The sequence below is a fragment of the Lycorma delicatula genome, chromosome 10 (assembly GCF_047948215.1).
Source record: "Lycorma delicatula isolate Av1 chromosome 10, ASM4794821v1, whole genome shotgun sequence".
In the NCBI taxonomy this organism is placed as follows: Eukaryota; Metazoa; Arthropoda; class Insecta; order Hemiptera; family Fulgoridae; genus Lycorma; species Lycorma delicatula.
In genome coordinates, this window is record NC_134464.1 from 58,882,815 (window position 1) to 58,908,349 (window position 25,535).

At 34.1% G+C, this 25,535-nt stretch overlaps 1 protein-coding gene across 1 annotated transcript in view; it reads right to left on the bottom strand.

The window, feature by feature from the left end:
- Positions 1-9,724, bottom strand: part of LOC142331611 (uncharacterized) — a 37,745-nt gene extending 28,021 nt beyond the window's left edge. Inside the window, exon 1 of the mRNA XM_075377640.1 lies at positions 9,431-9,724. Within this exon, the coding sequence (XP_075233755.1) occupies positions 9,431-9,724 (294 nt within the window). The remainder of the gene's footprint in view (positions 1-9,430) is intronic.
- Positions 9,725-25,535: the final 15,811 nt, after the last annotated feature.

The following is a 25,535-nucleotide window of genomic DNA, read 5'->3' on the forward strand; positions in this document are numbered from 1 at the left end:
ATAGCTTTTGATTAAAATTTATTTACTTATAAGTTATTACCGGAGGTTTATTGCTCTAATAAAATAAATTATTATAAATACAGTTTAAGAAAATCGGATTTTCCCAGTTTTTTGATGGTGTAATCCTACTCCATCATCAAAGTCTAAAGTTTGTGCCTTTCAAATCGTAAAACGGTACATTTTTCGATCAGAATTAGGTCTCCAGTAGCGGAGTTAATTCTGAAGAAGCGGTATTATTTAAATGTTTGTGAAATCTGACATTTTAACTAAAAAATTTGAGTTTTAAGTAGGAATAAAGTTCGTGAAATCGTTTAGCAGTTGATTTTCAACATTTCTTTATAATTTTAAATCTCATATGTGAAGTACCTCGATAATAAATAAGTTTGAAATAAACGATTTTGTAAACTAGATGAAACCGTAGTCGTCGACTTGAAGAATTTCTTGGATAATTAGAAGTTATTCACAGTTGAATTTCAAAAAAAATATCTTTACGTTTATAAAAATCTTTCCAATTATTTTTTCCGAAAAAGTTTTAAGAAAATTAATTTTTTTTTTTTGCCTAAATTTTATTTCCCAATAAAATCCTGGTACAGCATTTGGCTGATCGCTTAGGTAGATAAATAGGGCGAATTCATTTCATATTTGTACGGTAATAGTAGGCAAGTTTTACAGTTTAACCCCTTTTCACGATGACCCTAAAAACATGAACGAATTATAAATTGAGGACGAAGAGAAAGATTAGAAAAGAAAATTTTGTAATCGATTCATCTCAAACGGAGAAAGTGCTCCGTAAAAAAAAATTCAGTCGTCTTATTTTCTGCCAGGGTTAAATTAATATTTTCCATACAAATTTGATTAAAATTAGTTTAGAGCTATGTATGAATAAACAATCAAATAGTTAACAATGAGGGTAGGTCACCTAATGCGCTTAAATATTTTATAAAATTCAAAGAATCATGTCTTTAATAATCAAAAATCACCTTATCCTTAATTTTTATGTGTTTTAAAATTTTGTTTAAAATATTTATGCTAAGAATATTTTCCCCATTCCGATTAATGGTTTAATGATTCTGAATATAATAATTATAAAAAATTAATATCGATCAAATTTCTATTAATTATAGTATTCACAAAAAAAAATTCGTTCATAATGATAACGAGGAAAATAGCCACGAACCCAAAAAAAAAAAATAATAAAAACAACTTTTTTGTAAAAATTGTATTGATTTCTTTAAACGATATATACAAATGTTCTATTTCTATTCAATGTGTTCAGGAAATCTAAAAAGTTTTCATATAATGAATTTTGTTTGTTAGACAATATCTCTTAACTTCTATATCATCACGAGTGAAAATTACTGTCGTACTTTTGTGAGAGTTGCCATGGCGTCATCTCAGCAGAAAACACGGTTCATAATTAGGTTTATTAAAACTAAATTAATCGCTATTATTCAACAAAACTTTTAGTATGAGCGCAAGGATAATTTAGCTTCAAATAAAATTGCTCTCTGTTGTTAAAAATAATAAAAAGGAACACAGGAATGGTTTAAAAGAAAAGTCGCCCGGAAATCGTCGATTTCAGCAGGCAACGTTAAAGATCTGTTTTTTCCATACAAAGAAAATGGGTTTTTATCATAACACAATTTAGAGTTTTACAGTTTTTATTAATTTTCCTCATTCCAGCAATATGGTTTTCCACCCTATATCATTAACCATATCCGTGCTCTCTTGATTTCCAAATATTTGGTTTGGAAGAGAAAGTCGATCGCACTGTCGCGTATGTTTTTTTTTCTGAGAGAATATTTGAATAATACGATATACTCATATAAGATTTGTAATGATTTTACCCATCAGCGGACAAGAATAGTAGCGGCTATTTACCATTATCAGTCACTTTTATCATTAACATTAGCAGCCAGACATCCTGGTACAAGGTAGAATGAAATCGAATATTTTTGAGGCACTTGTATTTGCTATTTATAAAATTGATTTGAAACCCGGGAGTTCTTTTATAAAATCTTTATCCAAATACACATAATAATTTTTTTTTTGAGGTCTCTCAGTCCCCCCTACACCCTGTTTTCTCCTCCTACAAGTGTGACCCTCAGCCAGGTACAAAAGGGGAAAATGTGACAGAACAGCTTTAAGCATGCCACATAATAATACATAAATAATTTTGCATACATTAACAGCATAAGATGATCCTTTTGAATGCGATCTGGTCAGGAACTTGTCTGTAACGATGTCGGTTAACCCAGGCTCTTTTTTCTGCATCAGTTGATTTTTCAATAAATCGTTTTTTCAATTAATCGTGTCGGTAGTGAATCCCGCTGATAGGAAGGTACGATGATATTTGATCCGTTTTTTCTCCATAAAAAGTTAATATTTTCTCAATTTGTTTAAGTGTTTCATTTCTGAGGAGTTATTGAAAAAGTTACCAAACCACTTTTTAAGAGTAGTTGTGAAAAATAGTAAATGTACGCAATTTTTGTCAGGGTTATCTGTTAGGGTTTTTACGTAAAAGTTTTGTTTTTCAACGTCTTTAAAATGATATTTCACAGCTCGACCTTTCCATATAACATTTTTGAGTCGTCCAATAGAAGCTTTGACGTGTAATTGTCTCACAACAAAAAAATAAACCGTTTCGAGGTAGGAGCATCTGATAAATTTCATTTTGTTATATTTAACTATTGAAAAGGTATTTAAGGATTGCTATACTTTGTATGGTATGTGTATATAAAATGTAAATACTGCAATAATTTAAAAATACTCAACAATTGAAATAACGTCTTAATGCATAATACTTGAGAAGCATAATTACGTTGGTTTTATTCATCAAGAAAACGTGCTGTTGCATTTATATGTAATGATTTATTCAGGACAATTTAAACAGGGAGAGAGAGTGAGTGAGAGAAAGTAATTCCCCTTTCTCTTATTAACCCAATGCATCAACAGATAGGCATGTAATCCGTGCATCTTTTAAGCACATAACCTACACGTACATACCGGACGATTTTCAGGGCATATAAATCAACGTAAAATAAAATGTATTATTTGTGCCAATTGTTCCTAGTTATTGTGTTATCGGTGATGCTGTCTCCAATATTATGCGACGGGTTATGCGATCTTAGTATATTCTTACTGTTTGCTGTTATTCTAAAAACACTCCGAAAAAATATTCATTTATAGTGTTAACGTAACTACTGTCTGTTAGTTAATATTTTTACTTTTCCGACAATAGTCTGCAGTAATATAGTCAAAAAGATAACTATAGAGATCGGCTAAACGTTTGGGTTTCAGGCCTTTTTTGGGAAATGTCGAGGTTCGAGATCTTAATCCAAAAAAAAGCACAAAAAACTCGAAATTTGCAGAAGATATGTGTAAATACAGAAGTTGGCCTGTATTTTGGTTGATAATATTTCCGGAATAATCACTTTCAAATTGATACATAAAATAAAATGACCCAAAATCTCGGTTGAGTTCGTTAATGGGCAAAATCAGACCATGAGGGTGGAAAGCAGGGCTTTATCGAAAAAACAAAACATCGCTATAACTTTGTTATTAAGTAAAATATCGAATTATTTTAAAGTTCCTACTAATCTTTGGATAAGGGCCTATAACTTATCTAAGTAAAGTTTTTTTATCACCAACCACTGCCTTAGGGGGTGAAAAAATGGGGTTTCGACGACAAAAAAATCATACCACCCTTAATAAGCAGAGTATCGAATCGGTTTAAAGAGGTCGTTAGTCCTCTAAACATTATCTAAAACTTTTGTCTGAAACAATTTTTACGGCAAGGGATGACCAAAATATTGCTGGAATTGCAAGATGATGCTAAACACGTGAAATTTTTTCACATGCAACCATTGTTGTATTGAGTAAATTTGAAGTTTTCCTTAACTTTAAGGTGGAAATCCTTTTTATCCCCTACTTAGAACCGGTGAAATCTACCTCCGCCTTCCGGAGTGCCAAAAGGGATTTTTTTTTCTAATTTGATTTTTAGCATTGTTGAATAACTGCAGCAAATCGGGCCAACTTATTGAAGTAATTAATCGCTCCAATAAATAAAACTTTAAGCCAAAAAAGCAGGAGCCTAAATTGGATCCTTACTTAGAATTTCAATAAACTTAAACTTTAATTTTCAAAACTGAAAATCTAATTGTATCTAGTATTAATTTAGACGTCATATGAACTTTATTTTGTTTAAAAATTGAGATCCCAAGGGATTTTGTGGGTTAAATCTGCATCCTATACCCGGACTGCCAAACTAATAAAAAGCTATCTTTATTATTATTATTATTATTATTATTATACGTAATTTTAAGAACAGTTTACCAAAATTCCATTTGCTTCATCAAGCGCTTTCGGCTACTCTGCCATTTTCAGGAGGAATTTATGATTAAAATACATAAAAAATGTAAAATTGTTATATCTATAACAATTGAGATACTCTTATAAAACGGACGTAGTTACTTAACTTATGACTGTATCATTACAAAATGACGATGAATTGTTATATATATAATTTTATTACGTGAATTTCACATTACTTACACGTGTTACTACTTTTTCCTTTACTCGCACGAATGTTTTTGTTATTTTTATTTCTTAAATCGATCATTAGGTCTGGCCATCACCTCCTGGGCCAGAATTTAATAACCCCCTTCATTAATAAAAAATTGAAATTATTTTTAATTGGATGATTTCTTATTTCAAGAAAAAATAATTAACGTTTTAGATTAAGTTTTTTTAACAAGCTAAAATATATTAAAGCTGGTAGATATACAGTCCTGATGATCGTTTCGTAGAATATTCTTGAAGCCTCCAGGTATCTTGTTTTAAATTCGCAACCGGTTGGCAACCGGATATCTTACTCTTTCACCAATGTCTCTGAAACACCAGACCAGAATGTTATATTAAATGCAACCCGACAAATGAATGGTGTCTGGTAATTTTTTTTGTAAATGAAATTAATTTTTACCTCTACTTCCATCCTCATTCACAGTAAAAATGTTGATTGTTTTTAACAGTGTAAAGATAAACAAATTTTCAAATTTCAGGTTTTAGATATGGTTTTTTAAAAGTTCAGTCCGTTTTTGTAAAGATAAAAAACTATCTTTCGTTGATTGGAAAATGATCTAAGCCGACCGATTGGTTGGAGGGCCGTTTTATTCTTTTACAATTTTTTTCAACTAGACGGCTTAACCTTTCCGAGCAGACCTCAAGTCGCTGTCCTTTAGTGATGTATTAAAGATATGCTTCTCATCTCCCTTCGCCTGAAAATGTGGTCATACTTTTAGCGTTTAAAAATCATTCTTAATAAACTTTTTCCACAACTAGTATATTCCCTTAAGTAAACTGCTGATTTCAGTTGAACAAAACAACCGCATCAAGAAACTCCCACACGGTCCAACAATGCGGCTCTCGCCACATTGACTCGCCGCTTGTGAGTGGCCAATTTTCCACTTGACCTTTAAATTCCAGAGTGGCCCAGTTCTGCCCCCCCCTCAGAGCAAAGCAATCAAACATCAGATGTTAATTTGACTGGATCTTCCCTCAGATGCACAGCTCATCAGCTGCCAGGCGGAATCGAAACAGATATTGGTTCAAATTAACATAGTTGGTGAGCACCTGGGCACCCACTGCCCTTAAAAACGAATTCAAGGCGTACCATCCCCACAGATCCCGAATAAACTTGTACTTGACACACAGGCTTAGTATTATCAACAATTTATTGGACATAAACTAAACAGACAATAAAACTACAACCATTTGTTATGGAAGCCGATCTCCTTAAATGAGTAGTAGCGTCTCGGCCTTTCACCCCGGGGTCCCGGGTACGAATCTGGGTCAGGCATGGCTTTTTTAATACGCTACAAAATTCCTTTTCCATCTTCCCTTAGTCGTGGTGTCCCATTCTAGCTGCCATGCTTCCATTTCGAGGCTCTGCAGCCTCTTCCGCAGGCGAGAGATGGGCAACTGAACGAAATATAGATTCGGTGCATTGTGATCACCACACCCATCATATACAGAAATGCGCTTCTTTTGAAAAAAAAAAACCATCGTGGTGTTTTAAAAATCATGATTTTTGTGATAAAGGTGTTTGGCAGAATACGGCTTGCATTTCTGCGCTTTTGATAACCGTATATTTGACTAGAGAAGAAGGCTGCCAGAAACGATTTCAGTCATCGTTTTCATTAATGACCCGACACGAGGTTCTTGATAATCTTAAAAAGTCTTTCATGTTCTTAATTAAGTTATAATTTACTTCAGGTTCCCTAAACTAATGCGTTGAATAAAAATTAAAAACTGGTAATACGGTGTTATAACTTTTTTTTTAATTGGAAGTTTTTTAATTTATATTTTTTTGTTTTCGACATCGGAATATGAAAAGTCAGAAAATAATAAAATTGAGGGCGGGCATTTTTCCCGTCTGTTAACCAAAAAATGAAATTTTAACACATCTATTTTATGGAATTTTATTCTGTACATTGTTAACTAATATTTCGTAATTACTCCCAACAATTTTTATTATCTTAGATCATGCGATAAATATTATAAAAAAGACAACATATCAGCACACAATTTTTGTATTATTATTTTTTATTAAAAAATTCAAATAGTTTTAAATATGATATTTTTTATTATTTTACTCCTTATGTAATACGAGTATAATTTGGTAATAATATGAAGGTTAAATTAAGCAATTTTTTAATGTTATTTGATTTTGGAACAAATTATCTAAAAAAAATTAAATAATAAAAAATGTAGGGTAAATATTTTTGAAGTTGTATAATCTAAGTGAATAACTATATATAAACCGACAATAACTATATATATATACAATAGTAACAATAAAAGAATCGACCACAGATAAACAATGCGTGAAATTGTTAAACTAGATTATCATTGTTAATCGTAAACCAAAATAAAAGGATTGATGTAAACAAATAAATACACAAAGAAGTAATAAAATAAAAAAATGAAATAAGTTAAGATAAGAAAAAACTTTCCCTTTTGTTATAATTTTATCTTTCTTTTGATGATTTAACTATTTAGTAATCATTTCAGTCAAACAAGTATGTAACTAAAATTTTTACCTTGGTTTTATTATTATTACTTTTTTTTTAATTATGGACAATCTGAAGCGAAGATATTTTGATAGTTAAACCAACTGACTGAATGTAGACTACATAATTGGTATACTCATTATCTGATGCATATAATTATCTTTTTCTTGCTGTATCACACTATCATCCAATTTTTTATTTTTTTTTAGCTCGTAAATGAAATACAGGATTCATTTTACTTTCTATTTTACTCTTTATTAGGCTTTTTTAAATTAGTTTTACTTTTTCTTATTTAAATTTAATATTTATGGTTGTTTAGTTACATTATTTGGTTTTAATAAATGTTATTTTCAATATTCAATATATGAAATTTAATAGCGTTTGTTTTGTTTGTTAAAATTTATCTGTATTTTTGTATTGTTTCAAATAATGAGTTCATTATTACAATTTTATCCTTCATTAAAAATGAAATATTGATGTAAAAATCTTCTTATTTAAAGTTTTGATTATCCATTATGGAATATTTCATTAATGGTTATCTATAAAAGTGTAATTTTGAAATCTGTTATACAAATGTATACAAATCTGTTATACATATCTGTTATACAAATCATATATACAAATGTTATTTATTAATATCTATTTAAAAATTATGTAGACACTACATGACTTCCTTGTACGCCTATTAAATTACATATACACATTTTTTTTTTTTTAATGAAAATTACATACAATTTTATTTCATTAATAACTTTAAATTTGTTTTATTACTAATTTAAAATTACACTTATTAGAAAATTTTATTTATTAAAAAAATATTTCAGAAAAAGTTCACCATATTGTTTCTCATTTATCAAAAATATGTTACCGTAAGTTTGTTCTACTTGTAATAGGGGGAAAAATCTTAACTTATAAACCAGATTTGCATTATTGCGGGCTGCAGGGTACCCCCTACCATACCTTCTTTGATCTTCGGTGGGATGGGCCAAGTTAAATTGTAATCTCGAATGGGTGACATCTGAAACCGCTGTCCCATACATGTTGAAGAGTTTAACGGAATAGCTAAACATGGAGAAGCTGATTGCAGACATTCTAAAGAGGAAGGAAAAGGATTACAGAGAATGGGGGCAGACTGAAGCCCTGGAGGAAGGACAGCCCCCTGTTGACCTGCCGTTCGTCCGTGCTTGCACGTATGGGCGGCAGTGAGGAGACCCGAGGACTCCCAACACCCCGGGTAAAAAAAAATTGGAGAAAAGACCGAGTTCCGGGCGGGGTCCCGGGGACGGCATAGCCAGACCCAGTTACTCCCTCCTCTGAAGTTAGAGGCAGGCAAGAAGATTCAGAATCGGCGGACCTACTACAGGCATGGCAAGACCTGCCATGCCGGACCTACTGCCGGCAGGCGGGGAGGCCCGTCGGTATCGCAAGGACACGCCTTTGCATTGAATCATGCTTGACTGCAGATCCGGTCCAGGGATGTACGGGGAAAGAAAAAAACCTATAAGCCTACTATAGTATGCATTAAAGTAAAAATTATTTCTAAATTATATTTTACGCACTATAACGGGAATAAAATTTAATTTTACATCGCCTGAAAGAATGTTCTTTCCTATGTTGTTACGCTGAGGTAAAATTTATTTCAAGTTCCCACAAACCCTACCGGGTTAAACAAAACAGTATCCTCTACTTTGCGGAAATAATGTTTGTAATCTATTTTTCCAGCAGAAAGTTCTTTATATTCTGTGTAATCGGCTTATCGTATGACTTTGATGCATGTAAAGGATTTTATGTACAAATGGCACTAATAATATTTGATTTCATCGAGAGTAATGATGTACATTTTACAGCTAGTGAACAGAGTTAAGGTGTCACGTACAAGGGTAAGCATCACCTGGTTTTAGGTGGGCTAGAAATGCTGATATTCTACAGTACATTTTTTTGGACCGATCGACAAAGGAACGGTAAATTTTGTGACAGTTTACAGCACAAAAATGTTTACCTTTTACGAATCATGTACATGTTCGATTGTATGACTTGGATTCCGCTCACCCCATATTCGTACATTATATCGATTTACTTCATCTTTGAAACGACTAGCACTAGATAGGGAATCTTGGAGAGCTGCATCAAACCAGTCAAGTGACTGAAGACAAAAAAAAAAAAAAAACTTCATCTTTGCTATGGAATGTTGTTTCGTCATTCAACACAATTTTATTAAGATAATTATCTTCAATCTCAATTTTATTTAACATGCTTGCACAAAGCTCAGCTCGTTTTTCTTTATCACCTTTATTCAAAGCTTGTATCAGTTGCAATTTATAGAGTTCAAATGACAGTCGATTACGTAGTACACTTCATACCGTAACTCTAAGCATATTCAATTCTAAGCTGGCGCTTCCCGTTAATTTATCTGGACTACGAATGAATGTTTGCCGCTTCAAAAACTGAAGGTCTACTCTGACCTTACATCCTAAGTGACACACAATCTGTTTATACCACGCAATAACAAACTGTCTTTGAGGTGGTTCCTTTTGATATTCTGTCGTGAATTGTCTCCGAAGGGTAGTAGCCGATTTGGATTCATGAAACCATAAACAATACTGAGCACGCTCTGACCAGTATACGACTCCATGATGACTGATGGAATTATTCATTCGCGCGTGCCACCTAGTGACAATGTTGGGAACTAACGGTGTTAGGCGGGAATGAAATGTGAAGATACACTTTATGTAGTGATGTATCAAACAATTTTGTAAGTATTTTCCTTTTTTCATTATTAAAGACTACTTGTGTATAACTATGTAGAAATATCCTTGATCGTATATTTATTTATAGACTTACGTATACAATTTTGTGGCTTGAAAATCTCCAAAACTAATTCATCAATTTCATTGAAATTTAGATATTTTGTAATAGGGTATCTGAAGTTGTGCATTTGAACATTTGATGAAGATTGGTTGAGTTGTTCTTGAGTTTCACTCATTTTGAGGTTGGAAAAATTTGAGCATTGCAAGTTAAAAGCGTGATTCGTTATGATGCTGCAATTTGAAACATTGACGTTTCTTTACCTGCGGTATCTATTGTTAGCAATATTACTCGGCGTATTCAGGTAGCGTTACCTACTTTTAGGTCATGATGACTGAATTCACCGGGTTGGTCTAGTGATGAAATCAGCTAGATTTCATCACTAGACCAACCCTAAGGTAGCCATGGTTGGTCTAGTGTCTTCCCAAATCAGCTGATTTGGAAATCGAGAGTTCCAGCGTTCAACTCCTAGTAAATTCAGTTATTTTTACATCGGTTTTCTTTGGTAGTTGGGTTTTCAGTTAACCACACATCTCAGGAATGGTCGAATTGAGACTGTACAAGACTACACTTCATTTACACTCATACATATCATCCTTATTCATCCTCTGAAATATTATCTGAACGGTAATTACTGGAAGCTAAACAGGAAAAAGAAAGAAGAAAGGTGATGATGACTGGTATGTGTTTGAGCAGGGCACTAGGAAACAAAATAAAATAACGAAAAGTCGGTCTTCTTGCGTAGATTGTGCAAGGATTGTTTTAAAACCCATCTCTTGTCATTAAAGATAAGATTTTTTTGTGCTGAAGTACAATTTATAATTTATAAAGTTTAATATTTAGATTTTTATGGGGTGGAAAATGGGTGGGAAATTAGCAGAAATTTCCATTGAATCGGTCCGGTAGGAAAGCGTTTATTCGCTTCTGACTACCAAAAGAGTAGTGCTCGAGTTTGTACAGCATTCCACGCTAACGTGATGGTGGTACTTAGCCTACTCTTTCCCAGCAGTTAGTCGATATATCCTTAGCATTTTATTTTAAATTCCTCTGAACTAAAGAATCCTTATTTTATTAAATTATTAATCGAAATCATCAAATTACGTAGTACCATAATCGTGATGTTAAAACAAATCGTTCCAGAAAAAATGAACTAGCAAGTTATGTAAGCAATTTCTACAATTTATTAAATCCTATCAAGTTTCATATACCTTAACGTTACTTTTAATAAGTTACATAATTTTATGTACATTTAACGTATCCGTGTTAACTTTACCGTATATTTTATCGATAAATGTGGAATAAATTCTCACAGTTTTACCTAAAAAGTTAGGATAATTCGTATATTTTATTCCATTAACCAAACATAACTTGATGTGTACTCATGATAAAAAATTGATGTACCCACGTCGACAATGCCTACTGTAATTTCAAATTATTTAATTATCTACTTCTGGTTTTTTTAATTATTAAAATTTATCTGGTAATTTTTATTTTTTCTCAACGTCTAGACGATTTCTTTTTTTTCATTTACATTAAATAAACGAGCTTGAGAATTGTAGTTTTCATGTGATTTTAATTATGCATATTATAATCGAAATTAAAAGATTATTTCTATTAAAACGTAATATGATATTCTTTGACTGGGAAAAAAGAATTACAGGTAATTTTGTATTAAATACAAAAAAAAAAATAGAACGATGATTATTATCTACCTAGTTCAAAATAAAGAAAAGTATGAGATAATTTTTTTTTTACGAGACTTCATTAAAATTGAGAACTAGATTTCTTTAGCGTAAGATATCTGATTAATTTTAAACTTAGGCATGTTAGTATTTTAATTCGCTTTAGTTTAAAAAATAAACAGAAGACAGGAATGTTGAAAGGACTCGAGACTTTTTCCATGAAAGAGATATCTTTGGTCTTACCTATTCTTAACCATTTTTTTTCTTTTTCTTTCTCCTCTTCTTCTCTCCATTGTCATTATTTTTTCAATATTTCTCAGTTTTTCTTTTTTCTCTGCTTTCCTTTTTTCTACCTTCCTTTCTTCTTCCAATTATTCTACTACACTTTCTTTTCCTAATCTATTCCTTCAATTTCTCCTCTTTCTCCTTTTTTACTTCCTTGTACGAAGTAAAGGAAGTATTGTGATCGCAAAAAATGTCGGTTTTCAGTTTTCAACGGAAATATCCATTCTGAACATCCCTGAATCCATGTTGATTAGTTTCGGCGTGACATTTGTACGTCGCAAACTCAAAAACGATTAACCGTAGAATGTTGAGATTTGGATTTAGGACTGTTGTAACATCTAGTTGTGCACCTCCCTTTTGATTGCAATAGATTGAACCAAAAGTGTCCAAAAAGTTCAAAATTTTAAAAAATTGGATTTTTGACATTTTATTAACTGCAGTAATAAGCCATCGTTGAGAGCTTTTCAACGATATATCATAAGTGATACTTATTTTCATTGGTTTCAGAGTTATAGCCAAATAAAATTTTAATTAATGAAATATTTGGATCTTACAAGGAGAAGGCACATCGGTTCGAATCAGATTTCATTTTTTTTTTTTAAATTTTAATATATTGATTTATATTGCATTATAATTATTAACTTCTGATTTAAAAAAAAAATTACGATAAATAATAATTCAATAATAACAAAAGAAAAAGAAAAAAATATCTGAAGTTAATAATGAAATAAAATTTTATGTACTTTTCATTTTAAAAACATGCGTATATATCTAATTTAATACATGTAAGTACAAGGAATTCACGTAATGTCTACACTAGATTTTTTCTTCCGTTGTTTATTATGTTTTACGTTCATTCTTTTTTCCCGTTTTCTTCCTTTTTCAGTTTCTTCTGCACCTTCTTATTGTCTTCTTCTTTATCTATTATCTTTTTCTTGCCTTTTCATCTTCTTTATTCTTCCTTTCCCTATCCTAATTCACTTTCCCCTTCTTCTTTTTCTTCTCAATCTCCGCTCTATCTCCTCTTTTACTTACTGCAGCTTCTTTTTCTTCTTCCTCCTTCGTAATTTACTTTAAAATTAATTTTATTTCGATTCATTCTTTCTTTGTCGTATTTCATATCTAGGCCTTATTGTGTCGAAAGGGGTTAGATCTTTATTTATTCCTTTATTTAACCCGCAACATCGACGTAATCTCCTGTTGTGCACGTGTCGTATATATCGATGACATATTTCCTGTACACGCTTACATTTTACATCGGCTACATCGCTATATTACACCAAAATATCCCGGTTAATCTGTGTTAGAATTTTCGCGTGTTACCGTCACCGTCCACTTATAAATACTTAATCGAAGGTCATCGACTGATTACTGATTAATCCTATTAATTAGTTAGGTTACTAGAAATCTATGTGGTTTACGTTCCTAAAGCTAATGATTTGGAGAGACGCTTACTTTAAGTCATATAATAAATGCATATAGTAATTAATAAGATGAAATACCGTAACTAATTTTAAGGTAGAAAGTAAAACGTGAATATGATTAATTTTCATTTTGTGTCTTAAATGAGATTTTTATGCGTTTCACTTTTATGACTAGGTAAACAATAATTAAGTGGAGTAAATTAAACGAGAATACTAATGAACGTTTATCTGATAAATAGTTACTTTTAATAATGAATATAAAATAGTAGTATATAATTTTAATTAACGATGTGTTAAGCGAACTCGTATCTATGAATGTACGATCGTATGTTAATGTATGTATCGTGTGTGTCAGATTACATATAAATAACTAACCAGAGATCGGAGAGTTGCATTATAAACTCGTACATCGGGACGATATTATTGTACGGTTCTAATTTTAACTAATTTTTTTTTTTCACAAAGTCAGGGTGTTTTCTTTAATAGATCATGTAATAATTTTATATTTTATGCCCTTAAAACACTCTCGGCTAGCTTGAATAATTTCAAGATTAATATAAATATCTTTATATTAAAAACGTGTAAATGATTAAATAAAGAGTATCTCTTTTATTGTTCATGATCGGTGACGAGTATAGTAAACGAGATTACATTTTTGCTTTTTTGTCTTAGATGATTGAAATCTTGATCATTTTCCCGATAGATTCGTTGATTATTATAGATTTATTGCTCAAAGATGAGCGATACCTTAACAAATTTTCAACATTTTTATTTGCAAGCTATTTCTTTTTGTAAATTAATATTATATTATAAAATAAAAAAAGTAAAAAAATACTTTTGGAACGTAAATTTTAAATAAATCGGATATAAACTACAATATATATTTTTGTATGGGATTTTTGATCAGATGTTTGTATAAATAAAGCTATTTTTTACTTACATTTAAATATTTTAGGGTATGCCGTATAATCTGTGATGTTTGTAAAAAATAAAACGGGATCCCTTAAATTTTTTTTAAATTCTAATTTTTAAAACTTTGTCGTTAGATATGCTACCGTAATAATTAGGGTAATACATGGTATTAGTCGCGTAATATTATTGACGATGAATCTGAAAGTTAACGATTCGCTTCATAATAACGTTAAGGTTGATGTATTTTATTTACTAACTAGCTGCAGGACGTGCCTAGGACACGCTTCCACAGCTAGGCCCTCCGGGCGGGTTACCCTGACAGGCGGCGTCTCGGAATGGGATTATTAGGTGTCCCAAAATTTACCTGTTATGTAAAAATATTTTTTTTTAAATGATGAAAATTGATATAACGTAAGTTAAATTAAAAAAATTCAACTCTAGAAATTGACACTAACTAATCGTGATTTTCCGCTAGTGATCGGTATATTCTGGTGCCTACTTTTTGGTTATAGTTTATTATTTTACGAAGAAAAACAATCACATAAATAAAAAAAAAAAATATGTAAAAAAAAATGTTTAAAATACCTTTCTTAAATTAAACGCTCTAAAAGGTAAAAAAATAATTTTAGGAGGGTATCTCAGAATGGATTTGTCAAGTTTTGATGGTGATATGTAAGATTATGCGAAAATCATAACATATAAAAATCAAATTAACATATAAAAATCAAATTAACATATAAAAATCATAACATATAAAAATCATGCGAAAATCAAAACATATAAAGTCAAAAACATCAAATTATTTCATGTGTGATGAATGGTCTAAAGAGTGGGGTGCTGCAACACCCCATTCCTTTTAATTTGAAACTATGAATTTCACTATTACACATCACTATTAAAGCTTGTTGTCAGATGATAATTAGAACTATAATAATTAAAATCCAATTAGATAATTATGACTAATTATTAACTTCTTTAATTCAATTGGAAAAGCTATTTAACAATACATCTGATTTTAATAATTTTTACCAGCTATTTTGTAATGAATAAAAAATGTGGTGTATCTAAAATTGATTTTTTTTATTTGAAAGCCTCCATTTTGTTCACATAAATCCTAGAAGGTTGTCAGATCATTTTGTTAACTTTCGTTAAAAATTCTGTAAAGTTTCAATAAAATAGGTGGGGAATGTAAAGTCTTGGCATTTAATTATGTCTAGTTGTAAGTTTTTATCCCTTTTGCCATTTTCTGTTGTTATCCTGTAGGATTTTAGATCCATCATGACTGGTTAGATTTCAAAAATTATGACGCCTTGAAATGCTAGGAGTATTCTGGGAAACACATGTTTGTATAAATGAGTGTGTTGTATAAAAAAAAAGGTCGCGAGGGGTTGAATCGTGGACAAGTGTAGGGACAAGGAAGGTAGCCTCAATGCTGAGGGCGTTTTTAGTCCATTCACATACAAGAGTGGTTGGATTGGGGCGCTCCGATGAAGCATTGATGACCCTCAAGGTATGTGAGATGGGCCCGCATTTCGGGGGGGAGGGAGGTATGCGTGGGGTGCATACCCGGACTCTGATTAAGGTATAGGAACGGGAAGGGTAGCCTTTCTGGGGGAGTGATGTCGTAGCAATCAGAATTGGTGGTCATGATGTCTCAATGAACCAGAAGGGACCCCGACGGCTAGGACAGATATTAGCTGCATGCACAGAGTGGGTTAATCTTCAGCCACGTCACTTAGGGCCGACCGAGGCAGCGTCTTCTAGGCGATTACCGTTGCCCCTTAGTGGTTAAAAAGGTCCGGAAAAAAAATGTGGGGGAATGGGCGTGTGATACAAAATCAAAAGCGTATACCTCTACTTGGGTCACGCGTATACATACTTATGCATATGTACACAGATCTTATAAAGTATAAAAAAATATATACTAAATATAAATAGATACGTATAGAGCTAAGTCCAAAAAAACACTGATGAAGTTCAGAACATAAAAAGCAAAAAAATATCAAAAAATAATCTTATCAGTCGCACAAATAATAACTAATCAAATGAAGAAACGGTGAAACAAATCAAAGAACCAACAAAAGTAAATGGCAAATGGAAATAAATAATGTTGACGATGCACAAACCCTAGGGTAGCTGATTCACTTAAAACGAGCACCTAACGTCCTAGCTATTACTCAGGAGGTTAACCGCGAGCCAGTTGACATGTTTGTTGGTCTCATTTTATATCTTGTACCGTATCACCGTATCTCCTCTCGAACGGTTGATGATCCGGAAAATCCTATATTTCAGTTTTTTGTTCGCGAACGAAAACGCTTCCGTTATATTTATTAATAGCTTGTTCTGGAATCGCTGTACAACTTCAATTTCAAAAATCACCGATGCAAATGTCTACCAAGGCATTTACATCGGTGGCATTCCAACGGGCCTGGCTTATTACTGTGAGATGTAAAAAGTTACAAAAAACGATTCCCGTTAAAGCCCATCAGGGCTAAGAACGGGAGGAGTGTGGCGACCGGAAGCGGCACAAAACGGGTGTCTTCTCCTACGGGGTTGGGATATACGACTTCGATGTTACTCTCACTTATCGTACCCCACAGTTGGATTCCGTAAGTCAAAATCGGTACGGATCTCTGAGTACAGAGATTGTTTTTTAGATAATGATAGTTTCGATCCCCTGCCTACACATTTCCCTGAACTTAATGTTAAGCTGCATCCTTTTCTCCCTGACGTGAATTCTCTGCGTCAAACGGCGATCCAGATGCAGTCCTAGGTATCGCACAATGTTAGCGTACGGGATGAAAACGCTGTTGATTTGAACTCGCGGACAGACATCCTTCCTCATCGCAAAGTCAATAACATTTAAACGCTTTGTGGCGTATTTAAAATAAAAATTTGTCACGGACGAAGCTGAAGAAGTCGTGGATTTATTTACCGGTTTTTTCTTTTGAAATTGTTTAAAGGTAAATTCAAGTGAAATAAAATTACTAGGTTTGATAACAAAGAAGTTACTAGGAGAATAGAATTTATTATCGATTTTTTAATATTGCTATGAAGCGAGTACTTTCAACTCTTCGGTAAAGATATAATTATAGTAATATATTTATAATAATGGAGGTATCAGGTGAAATAATACAAAGAAATATTTATAAAACCCGTATTAATGATTGAAATATTTTATCTCTGTATTGTATTCAACTCGATTTCATTTTTCCGAACTTTTGTTCCTTTGTATGATAATATTTTATCAATTAATAAATATAGTGAATTAAAAAAAATTTAAAAGATATCGTACTATTAAATCAGTATAGTATAATACGGAAGAAAAATCTATGGTCATTACATTACGGACGTGAGAAAAGGTTTTATAACAAGTTACTAATAATAAGATTTATTATTATTATTAACTATTTTGCTTTCTAATACATGTACAACAGTACTACACGAAAACATCTGGTGTTCGTTAAGAAAAGAGAATAACACTATTAGATGTACTGATTTACTCATTAACATGCATTATGCACTCTATTAAATTATAAATGAATAATCTCTTACATGAATGAAAAAAAGGAAAGTTTGAAATAGTAGATCTAACACAGTAAGTACAATTTAATATACGTAATGTAAAATTCCTAGCGTGGACTTAATTTTTTTTTATCTTTGTATTATAAACATATATACATCGGTCTGTAATGCTAGAAGAAAGTAAACCGTAATTGAAAATAATACATGAATTATATTCTTATTATTTAAGTTTAAAATTTCTTTTTTTTTCAATTTTATTTTTAATTTTTATTATTTTTTTCTTCTGTTCTGTTTCGTAACTAACGGAAGTAGTTACGTAAAGTGTTTTTTAATTTTATTACACTGGTAATGGCTTATAATTTTTTTTTCATTTAATACTAAATATGATAAGAAAACGTTTTAATTTTAATAAAAATAATGCTTAAATTTTAAATGGCTCTGATAAAACTAAAGTAATAATACATAACAATGAATTTAATACATATATAAAACACTAACCGGTCCGTCTAGCCAGAGACTGGACTCTCGGGACTCAGGTCAGCCCAGGCGAATCCCGAAGCCAACTCTGGAGCTCCTCGGAGCCTCTCGGGGCCAAGCGGTTTACTCCAGGGTTGCAGAGCTCGCTTCGCTCGCCATTGCGATTTACCAGGGAGACTGGCGCCCTGGACAAACTCAGAGCTCGCTTCGGTCGCCATTCCCATCTACCCGGAGTGCTCCACCCCTTAGACCACCGCACTGTACGTTATCCTGATGGTTGTGAGAATAATAATTATAAATAATAATTATAGTACCCTGAGGTAGATAATCCCCACGTCCGGAACACAACATCTACGTTCCACGTCCAGGGCGGCAACAGCTGTACTCACGTACATTACATATAGCTGGCTAACGGGGTTCCGAGTGTCGTTCTCGGATACTTTCATTTTCGGCCGAATTACATCTACAGGCTGAACTTCAGGACTGGATTTCGCGGCCACCTGCAGGTACGAAACTTTTAACGATTATGGACATCGATTGATACCACCTCTAGAGCTGGCGATGTGGCGGCCACGGTCGAAGTTATTTGGAGGTATAACGGAGGCCTTTCGTTGTCCACATGCCCCCCGCGATGGCAAGCATGTAGTTAAGGTGCCCATGTTGTTCGGGGCATGGGAGCCCTTAAAGCCTTGGTGTGTAAGGGCCTGGAGTCAGTGCAGAGACTGCGCATCCACTCTCTGCCAGGACATATGCCGGTTCCACCGGAGTACCGGAACGGACCTCCAGGGTTGGTAGCCCTGGAGTGGGGGTGTACCCCGGCGGCTAGCCTTACTACAGAAGGAATCGTTCTTCAACGCAAGTTGAACAACCAAACGTGGCAGAGGGTTCACGTAAACACCCTCATCTAGAACCGGCCGTTTCGCCTGAGGCGAAACGCCGAAAGAGTGCGGAATCTAGAAGGATTGAGTTTGAGGCTAGAAAAACCTTGCAGAAAGCTTTTTTCAAGAGCAGCATTCCAAAACCAAAGTATTTAGTTATCACTAAAGAAGAAGGTGAGTCCTTTCCTCATCGCTCGAGAAATAAACAAATGTGCTGGAGGCCCTGTTAAGGAAATAAGAAAAACTTTCACAGGACTTCATGTACAGACTGTAAATGATATACAGTCTCAGAAGATCCTAGGACTGAAAAAAATAGGAGATTTGGCTGTACGTGTTGATCCCCATGGCACACTCAACACCTCAAGAGGTGTTGTGGTCTGTCGGGATCTTTTAAATTGTTCGGAGCAAGAGATTGTAGAGGAACTGGCAGCATAAGGAGTAATAGAGTGTCGCCGATTGAACATGAGAAGGAACGGTGAGGTCTTACCCTCAGCTTCTCATGTCCTCACTTTCAACCGGCCTACTTTGCCGGAAAAGATAAGAGCAGGGATTCATCGTTTGGATGTGCGGGCATTTGTCCCGCAGCCAATGAGGTGCTTTAAGTGCCAACGCTTTGGCCACACCGCTCTTAGATGTGAAAGACCGCAAATATGCGTGTGCTGTGAAGAGGTGCATGAGGGAGAGCCGTGCAAAGAGCCTCCTACATATATCAACTGTAAAGGAGCACATTCTTGTAGATCAAGGAACTGTCCTGTCTACAAAGATGAAGTAGCTGTGCAGGAAGTAAAAACCCTGCAAAAGGTCAGCTACTTCGATGCAAAGAAGATTGTTAATACCTGCAGGCCTAGAGCAACGACAACCTATGCTCAGGCTGCGGCTGCTGTTCCTGCTCCTGCTCCAGTTGCTGTCGATGAAGGTCAACTCATCAGTAAACTTGCTCCGACATTGGCTAATATGATTGAAAGAATTATTGATAATAAAATGAAACCTTTCAATAGTAAAGATCCTATAAAGCCAAAGATATTAGTACAGCCTCCTGAAGATAAAACACCGAAAGTTGCTCTTGTTCTGAAGAAAACGGACGCCAAAGCAGAATGCCAAGTCCGTCTCAGTGAGATTCTTGATGACAAGAAAAAGGTGATACCTACAGAGACTGTTATCAAGGCTCCCAAGCCTCCTGCAACTGAGTTGGCCTCTAAACCCCAGAGGCCACAAAAAATCACACAGGGGGGCGAGTGTCACCCCTCCCACAGGCGGTGACCGGTGCTATCCCCGTGTCGGGGGGCGGCCAGGTTGCAGCCTCTCAATCGGCGCCTGATACCGGCGCCGATCCATGCCCGTCGTCGTCGGCGGCTTCGGTGGTCTCCGATTCGGAGACCGGAAGCTACACAGGCGACGACGTTTTCCGCGAACACGATGTCGTTCGCAATATGGAGACAAAGAGAAAAAAAGGATGGCCGAAAGGAAAACCTAGGCCATAATTTAATTTAAAATTAGCTAGTCGATAGTACAGTGGAACATCAATGGATGTTTTTCAAACATCCATGAGCTCCAACGCTTGATACATGATGTAAACCCGATTTGTATATGTCTGCAAGAAACGCATTTCCGCCGAAATGAAAATTTTAAATTAAAAGGATTCGATATATTTCGGCGAGATCAACCGCCAAATGTAAGAGTTAGAGGTGGAGTAGCCATATTAACATCGACTAGAGCTACCACCGAAGCGGTTGTTCTAAACACAAACCTGCAAGCGGTCGCTGTTAGAATGAAGCGTCCGCTTCAGGTCACTGTCTGCAGTATATACTTGCCGATTTTTGATTGGAATAAGGATGACATAGCAAGATTAATTTTTGAGCTTCCCCCACATGTTTTACTGGTGGGTGACTTTAATGCTCATAATTCTCTTTGGGGATCGGATTGAATAGATCCCCGCGGAAGAGAACTGGAAGGGTTCCTGATGAATTCAGAACTTATTATTTTAAACGATGGATCAGGAACTTTTTTCAATGCCAGAGATGGATCAACGTCCTGTATAGATCTCGCACTTATAAGCGGATCGATAGCACCGAGGTACAGCTTCCATGTCTTAGACGATCTGCATGGAAGCGATAATTTCCCGGTGCAAATTGTAACTGATGTTACAAGAACAATATATCCCATCTCTAAAAGATGGTTATTTGAAAAGGCGAGCTTCACAGCTAGAACGAAGATGTCATTAAGGAAACTCCAAACGAAATAGCAGAGCTATTGTCCAATCACTTCGAGAAGGCCAGCAAAACGGCCAACTACGAGGAAGGTTTTCGAACCAAAAAAGAAGAACTCGAAGGTCTACTAAATTTTAGAACTTTGTATAATTACTCATATAATGTACCATTTAAAATGGAAGAATTCGTGAAAGCGTTGGAAAAAGCAGGTAACACAGCTGCTGGTCCGGATGAAATCCATTATAATATGATCAGGCAGCTGAATACCACTGCAAAACGCAGATTATTAGAACTTTATAATCAAATATGGCGGGATGGAACGTACCCGCAGCAGTGGAAAAAAGCTCATGTTGTTCCAGTACCAAAGAAAAATAGAAATTTAGCAGATCCCAATAGCTACCGTCCTATTTCTTTGACGTGTGCTATGGGAAAAATTCTGGAAAAAATGATTAATAATCGACTCATCTGGGTTTTAGAAAAAGGAAACCTGATGTCACCATACCAAGCAGGTTTTCGACAGTACCATTCCACCACCGACCAAATGATCAACTTAGAGAATATTATATGTAACAGCTTTATTACAAGGAAACATTGTGTCGGAGTCTTCTTTGATCTTCAGAAGGCTTTCGATATGACCTGGCGTCATGGTATAATGCTCCAGATACATGAATGGGGCATTCGTGGCAATCTGCCTATACTGCTCAGGAACTATATGAATGACCGTACCTTCCAAGTACGCGTCAACAATGAATATTCATGTGAAAGAATCTTGGAAAATGGCATACCGCAGGGTTCGCCGTTGAGCGGTACCTTGTTTACGATTGCCATTAATAAATTGATATTAGCCATTCCAGAAGAAATCAGCAAAAGCGTCTATGTTGATGATCTGGCAATTGTGTATGCCAGCAACAAGACTGCTATGGTGAGGTACAAATTGCAACGAGCGATCAATGCTCTAAATGAAGTTGCATAAGGAATAACGGATTCCAATTCTCACCAGAAAAAAACGTGCTGTGTACACTATTGTAGGAAGAGAATTCCTCATCAAAGTCCTGCGTTGACAATTGATGATAATCCAGTACAATATAAAGACAATGTAAGATATTTAGGACTAGTATTGGATAAATCCCTTACATGAGGATTACATATATAGGACTTGAGTGATAGGTGCAAAAGAGCTCTAAACATTATAAAATGTTTATCGAACTTAAATTGGGGCTCAGACAAAGAGACATTATTGAGATTGTATAAAGCATTGGTTCAATATAAACTAGACTACGGATGTATCGTATATTCATCCGCTAGAAAGTCGCATTTAAAAAAGTTAGACGTTGTTCATAATAGCGGAATAAGATATGCAACAGGCGCTTTCCGCACAACTCCGGCGGCTAGTCTGATGTCTGAAGCCGGAATAATGCCACTACATTATAGAAGAGAGATCCTTTTACTAAGATACGCAGCAAATATATGGGCTTATCCTGCCCATATAAATAATAAACTTTTCAACAACCATCCTATGGCTGCATTATACGAACGTCGTGCTACCTATTCCAGACCAGCCGGAATTAGGTATCACGAATTAAGAAGTAAATACGAAATTGCCATTCCAGATACATTGGCAATTTCTACTAGAGAAATACCGCCATGGCTCTTGCCAGCGGCAAATACAAGTTTGGATCTCTCTCAAGGAGAAATAAAAAAGAAACCAGCAGTGATCATCCAGCAGGAATTTTTAGCAACCGTCAGTAGTTACAAAGAACATATTAGAATTTATACTGACGGTTCTAAAACCGAACATGGTGTTGGATGCTCAATATATGTAAATGGAGAAGCCCACTTTTGGAAACTGCCAGATGTGGCCAGTGTCTACACGGCAGAACTCACTGCAATTCAGTAAGCTCTTCGCTACACTGAACACTATTGCGAAGAGAGAGTGCTAATATGTTCCGATTCTTTAAGTGCACTTGTCGCAGTTCGGAACAAGAACATTAAGGATGTCCTAATTGCAAACACTCTGTCCGTTTTATACGTTCTAAAACAACGAGGACAGCGATGCGTATTTGTATGGACTCCGGGGCATGCTGGTATTACAGGTAATGAAATCGCAGACGAAGCTGCCAGAAAGGCAACAGTCTGCGATGATTTGGATTTTTCTTACTCCTGTAAGAGTGGCAAATGTTAAAAACCGTCTAACAAACATAGTAAAAAACAAGTGGAATGCTGAATGGAGGAGTTTAAATACAAAATTAAACTCAGTAAAAACTTCTCCTTATAAATGGAAAAGCGACTTTAAGTTGACTCGCCGTGAACAAGTACCGGTGACCAGACTTAGAATCGGTCAGACGCGATTAACAAATTTATATTTGTTAACCGGCGAAGTGAGACCAATGTGTGGCAATCAAGCATCTAATAGAAGAGTGTACCACATATGAGGACCTCAGAAAGAGGTTCCGTCTTACAAATAATATTAGTGCTAATCTGGATAATGGAAATGAAGAAAATATAGTTGCATTTTTACACGCCAGTGGACTTCTTAAAAGTCTATAAAATGAAAGTTTAGAGCTGTGATAAAAGAATCTCTAAGCGGTAGTTTATATATATATATAAAGAAAGAAATGGTATTGATAAGTTGAAATTTTAATTTCATGGTCGTTTGAGAACCTTATCTCAAATTTTAATATCAGGGCCCTTTACACCCCGTAAGTGTTTGTGATTGTCCTTGTCTTTTATGTCTTAATGTTTTGTGTAGTTTGTGCTTTTAAATAAAATGTAAGGGCCCTTTACACCCTTACATGCGGTGAAAAGCGAGTACGAGTGGCAAAGCGATAAAATCGGTGCCTAATCCTCGTTAATCGATTCAGAACGATTTTTAAATATTTTTTTTAATAAAATAAATAATATTTAGTTATGGAACTAAAAGCCGCAGCTTCACATCCAAAGCGCCGCATGTGGCTCGCGAGCCGCAGGTTGCCGACCCCTGGTTTAGTTAGTACAGACTGTCGCCGCTAGTACCGCCACACTCCCGCGAATTAAATACGGTATGCGCGCGCGTTTTAGTTAGAATAATTAAATTAAATAGACGAATATATAGTATAATATTTAAATAAAATTATAAGTATATTAAATTAAATTGTGTGTGTATGTGTGTTTTAGCCGTGCATCAGAAACTACCCACAATTGTAGGACTTTTCCTTAACGCGGCTGTAGTCGCGTGACGGTAAAGTCCTACAACTGTGCTTTCTGCGTATAATAATAAAATTTTTTCTAATTACTAACAAGCGCCTAGTTACAGTATTTATGGCACTTAGAGTATAGTAAGAATATTGTTCTTTACTTTTAACAATGAATTATTTTTCTTATAAAACAAAACAAATACAAAATTCAATGTAGAATACCGAATTTGTGTATAGTATAATTTTTAATCTAACATCATTGCATAATAGTTCAAAATCTCTTTATCTTTTCAACAATGTTTTTTTTTAACATGCTATTGTCATTGGTAAAGCACAATTAGTCAAAAATTACAGGATAGTGACTAATTACTTTGTTTCGGTGTAGTGTTCGCTACAGGTTGCACTAAGTCAGTCGACAAAAGTAAGTTAAAATTAATAAATATCCGTTATTTACTCATATTAATAATTGACCAGTGATGTGGTCCTAAAAAAATAATCTATCTAAAATTGTTATCTTAGATATTACTTTATTTCAAATGTTCATTGTTGATTTTATCTTTTCTTAGCGTAATATATGCAAGTAATAGAATTCGCTTATTCGATTTAAATTCTTAAAAAAAACCTTGATTCATTTTGAAATAATTAATTTAAATTATATTTATTTCTATGGTAATTTAAAAATGGAAAATTTTTAAATTTTTACTTACAAAATATGTGGTATTTTAATTAGTAATTTATGTAATAAATGTGGCTACCATGATTACATCATTGTTTATAATAAAAATACTTGTAACGGTTTAATTTTTTAGTTATATTTGGTTTAAGATACAAATCTTAATCGACTTTCTTTGGGTTAAGGTAAATACAATTGATTTTTATTCAGTTATTAACTAACTATTTATGTACGGGAAAATCTATAATCTTAACATAATTATTGAAATATAACTGATATTCAAGAGTGATATTATAATTTTTTTAAAAATTGCTTTTGAGCTAAAACGGTTTGTATAATCGTTGCATATTTTTACTTCTTTTTTGTACGAAATAAAGAAAGTATTGTGATCGCGAATAATTTCGGTTTAAGATTTGAACGAAAA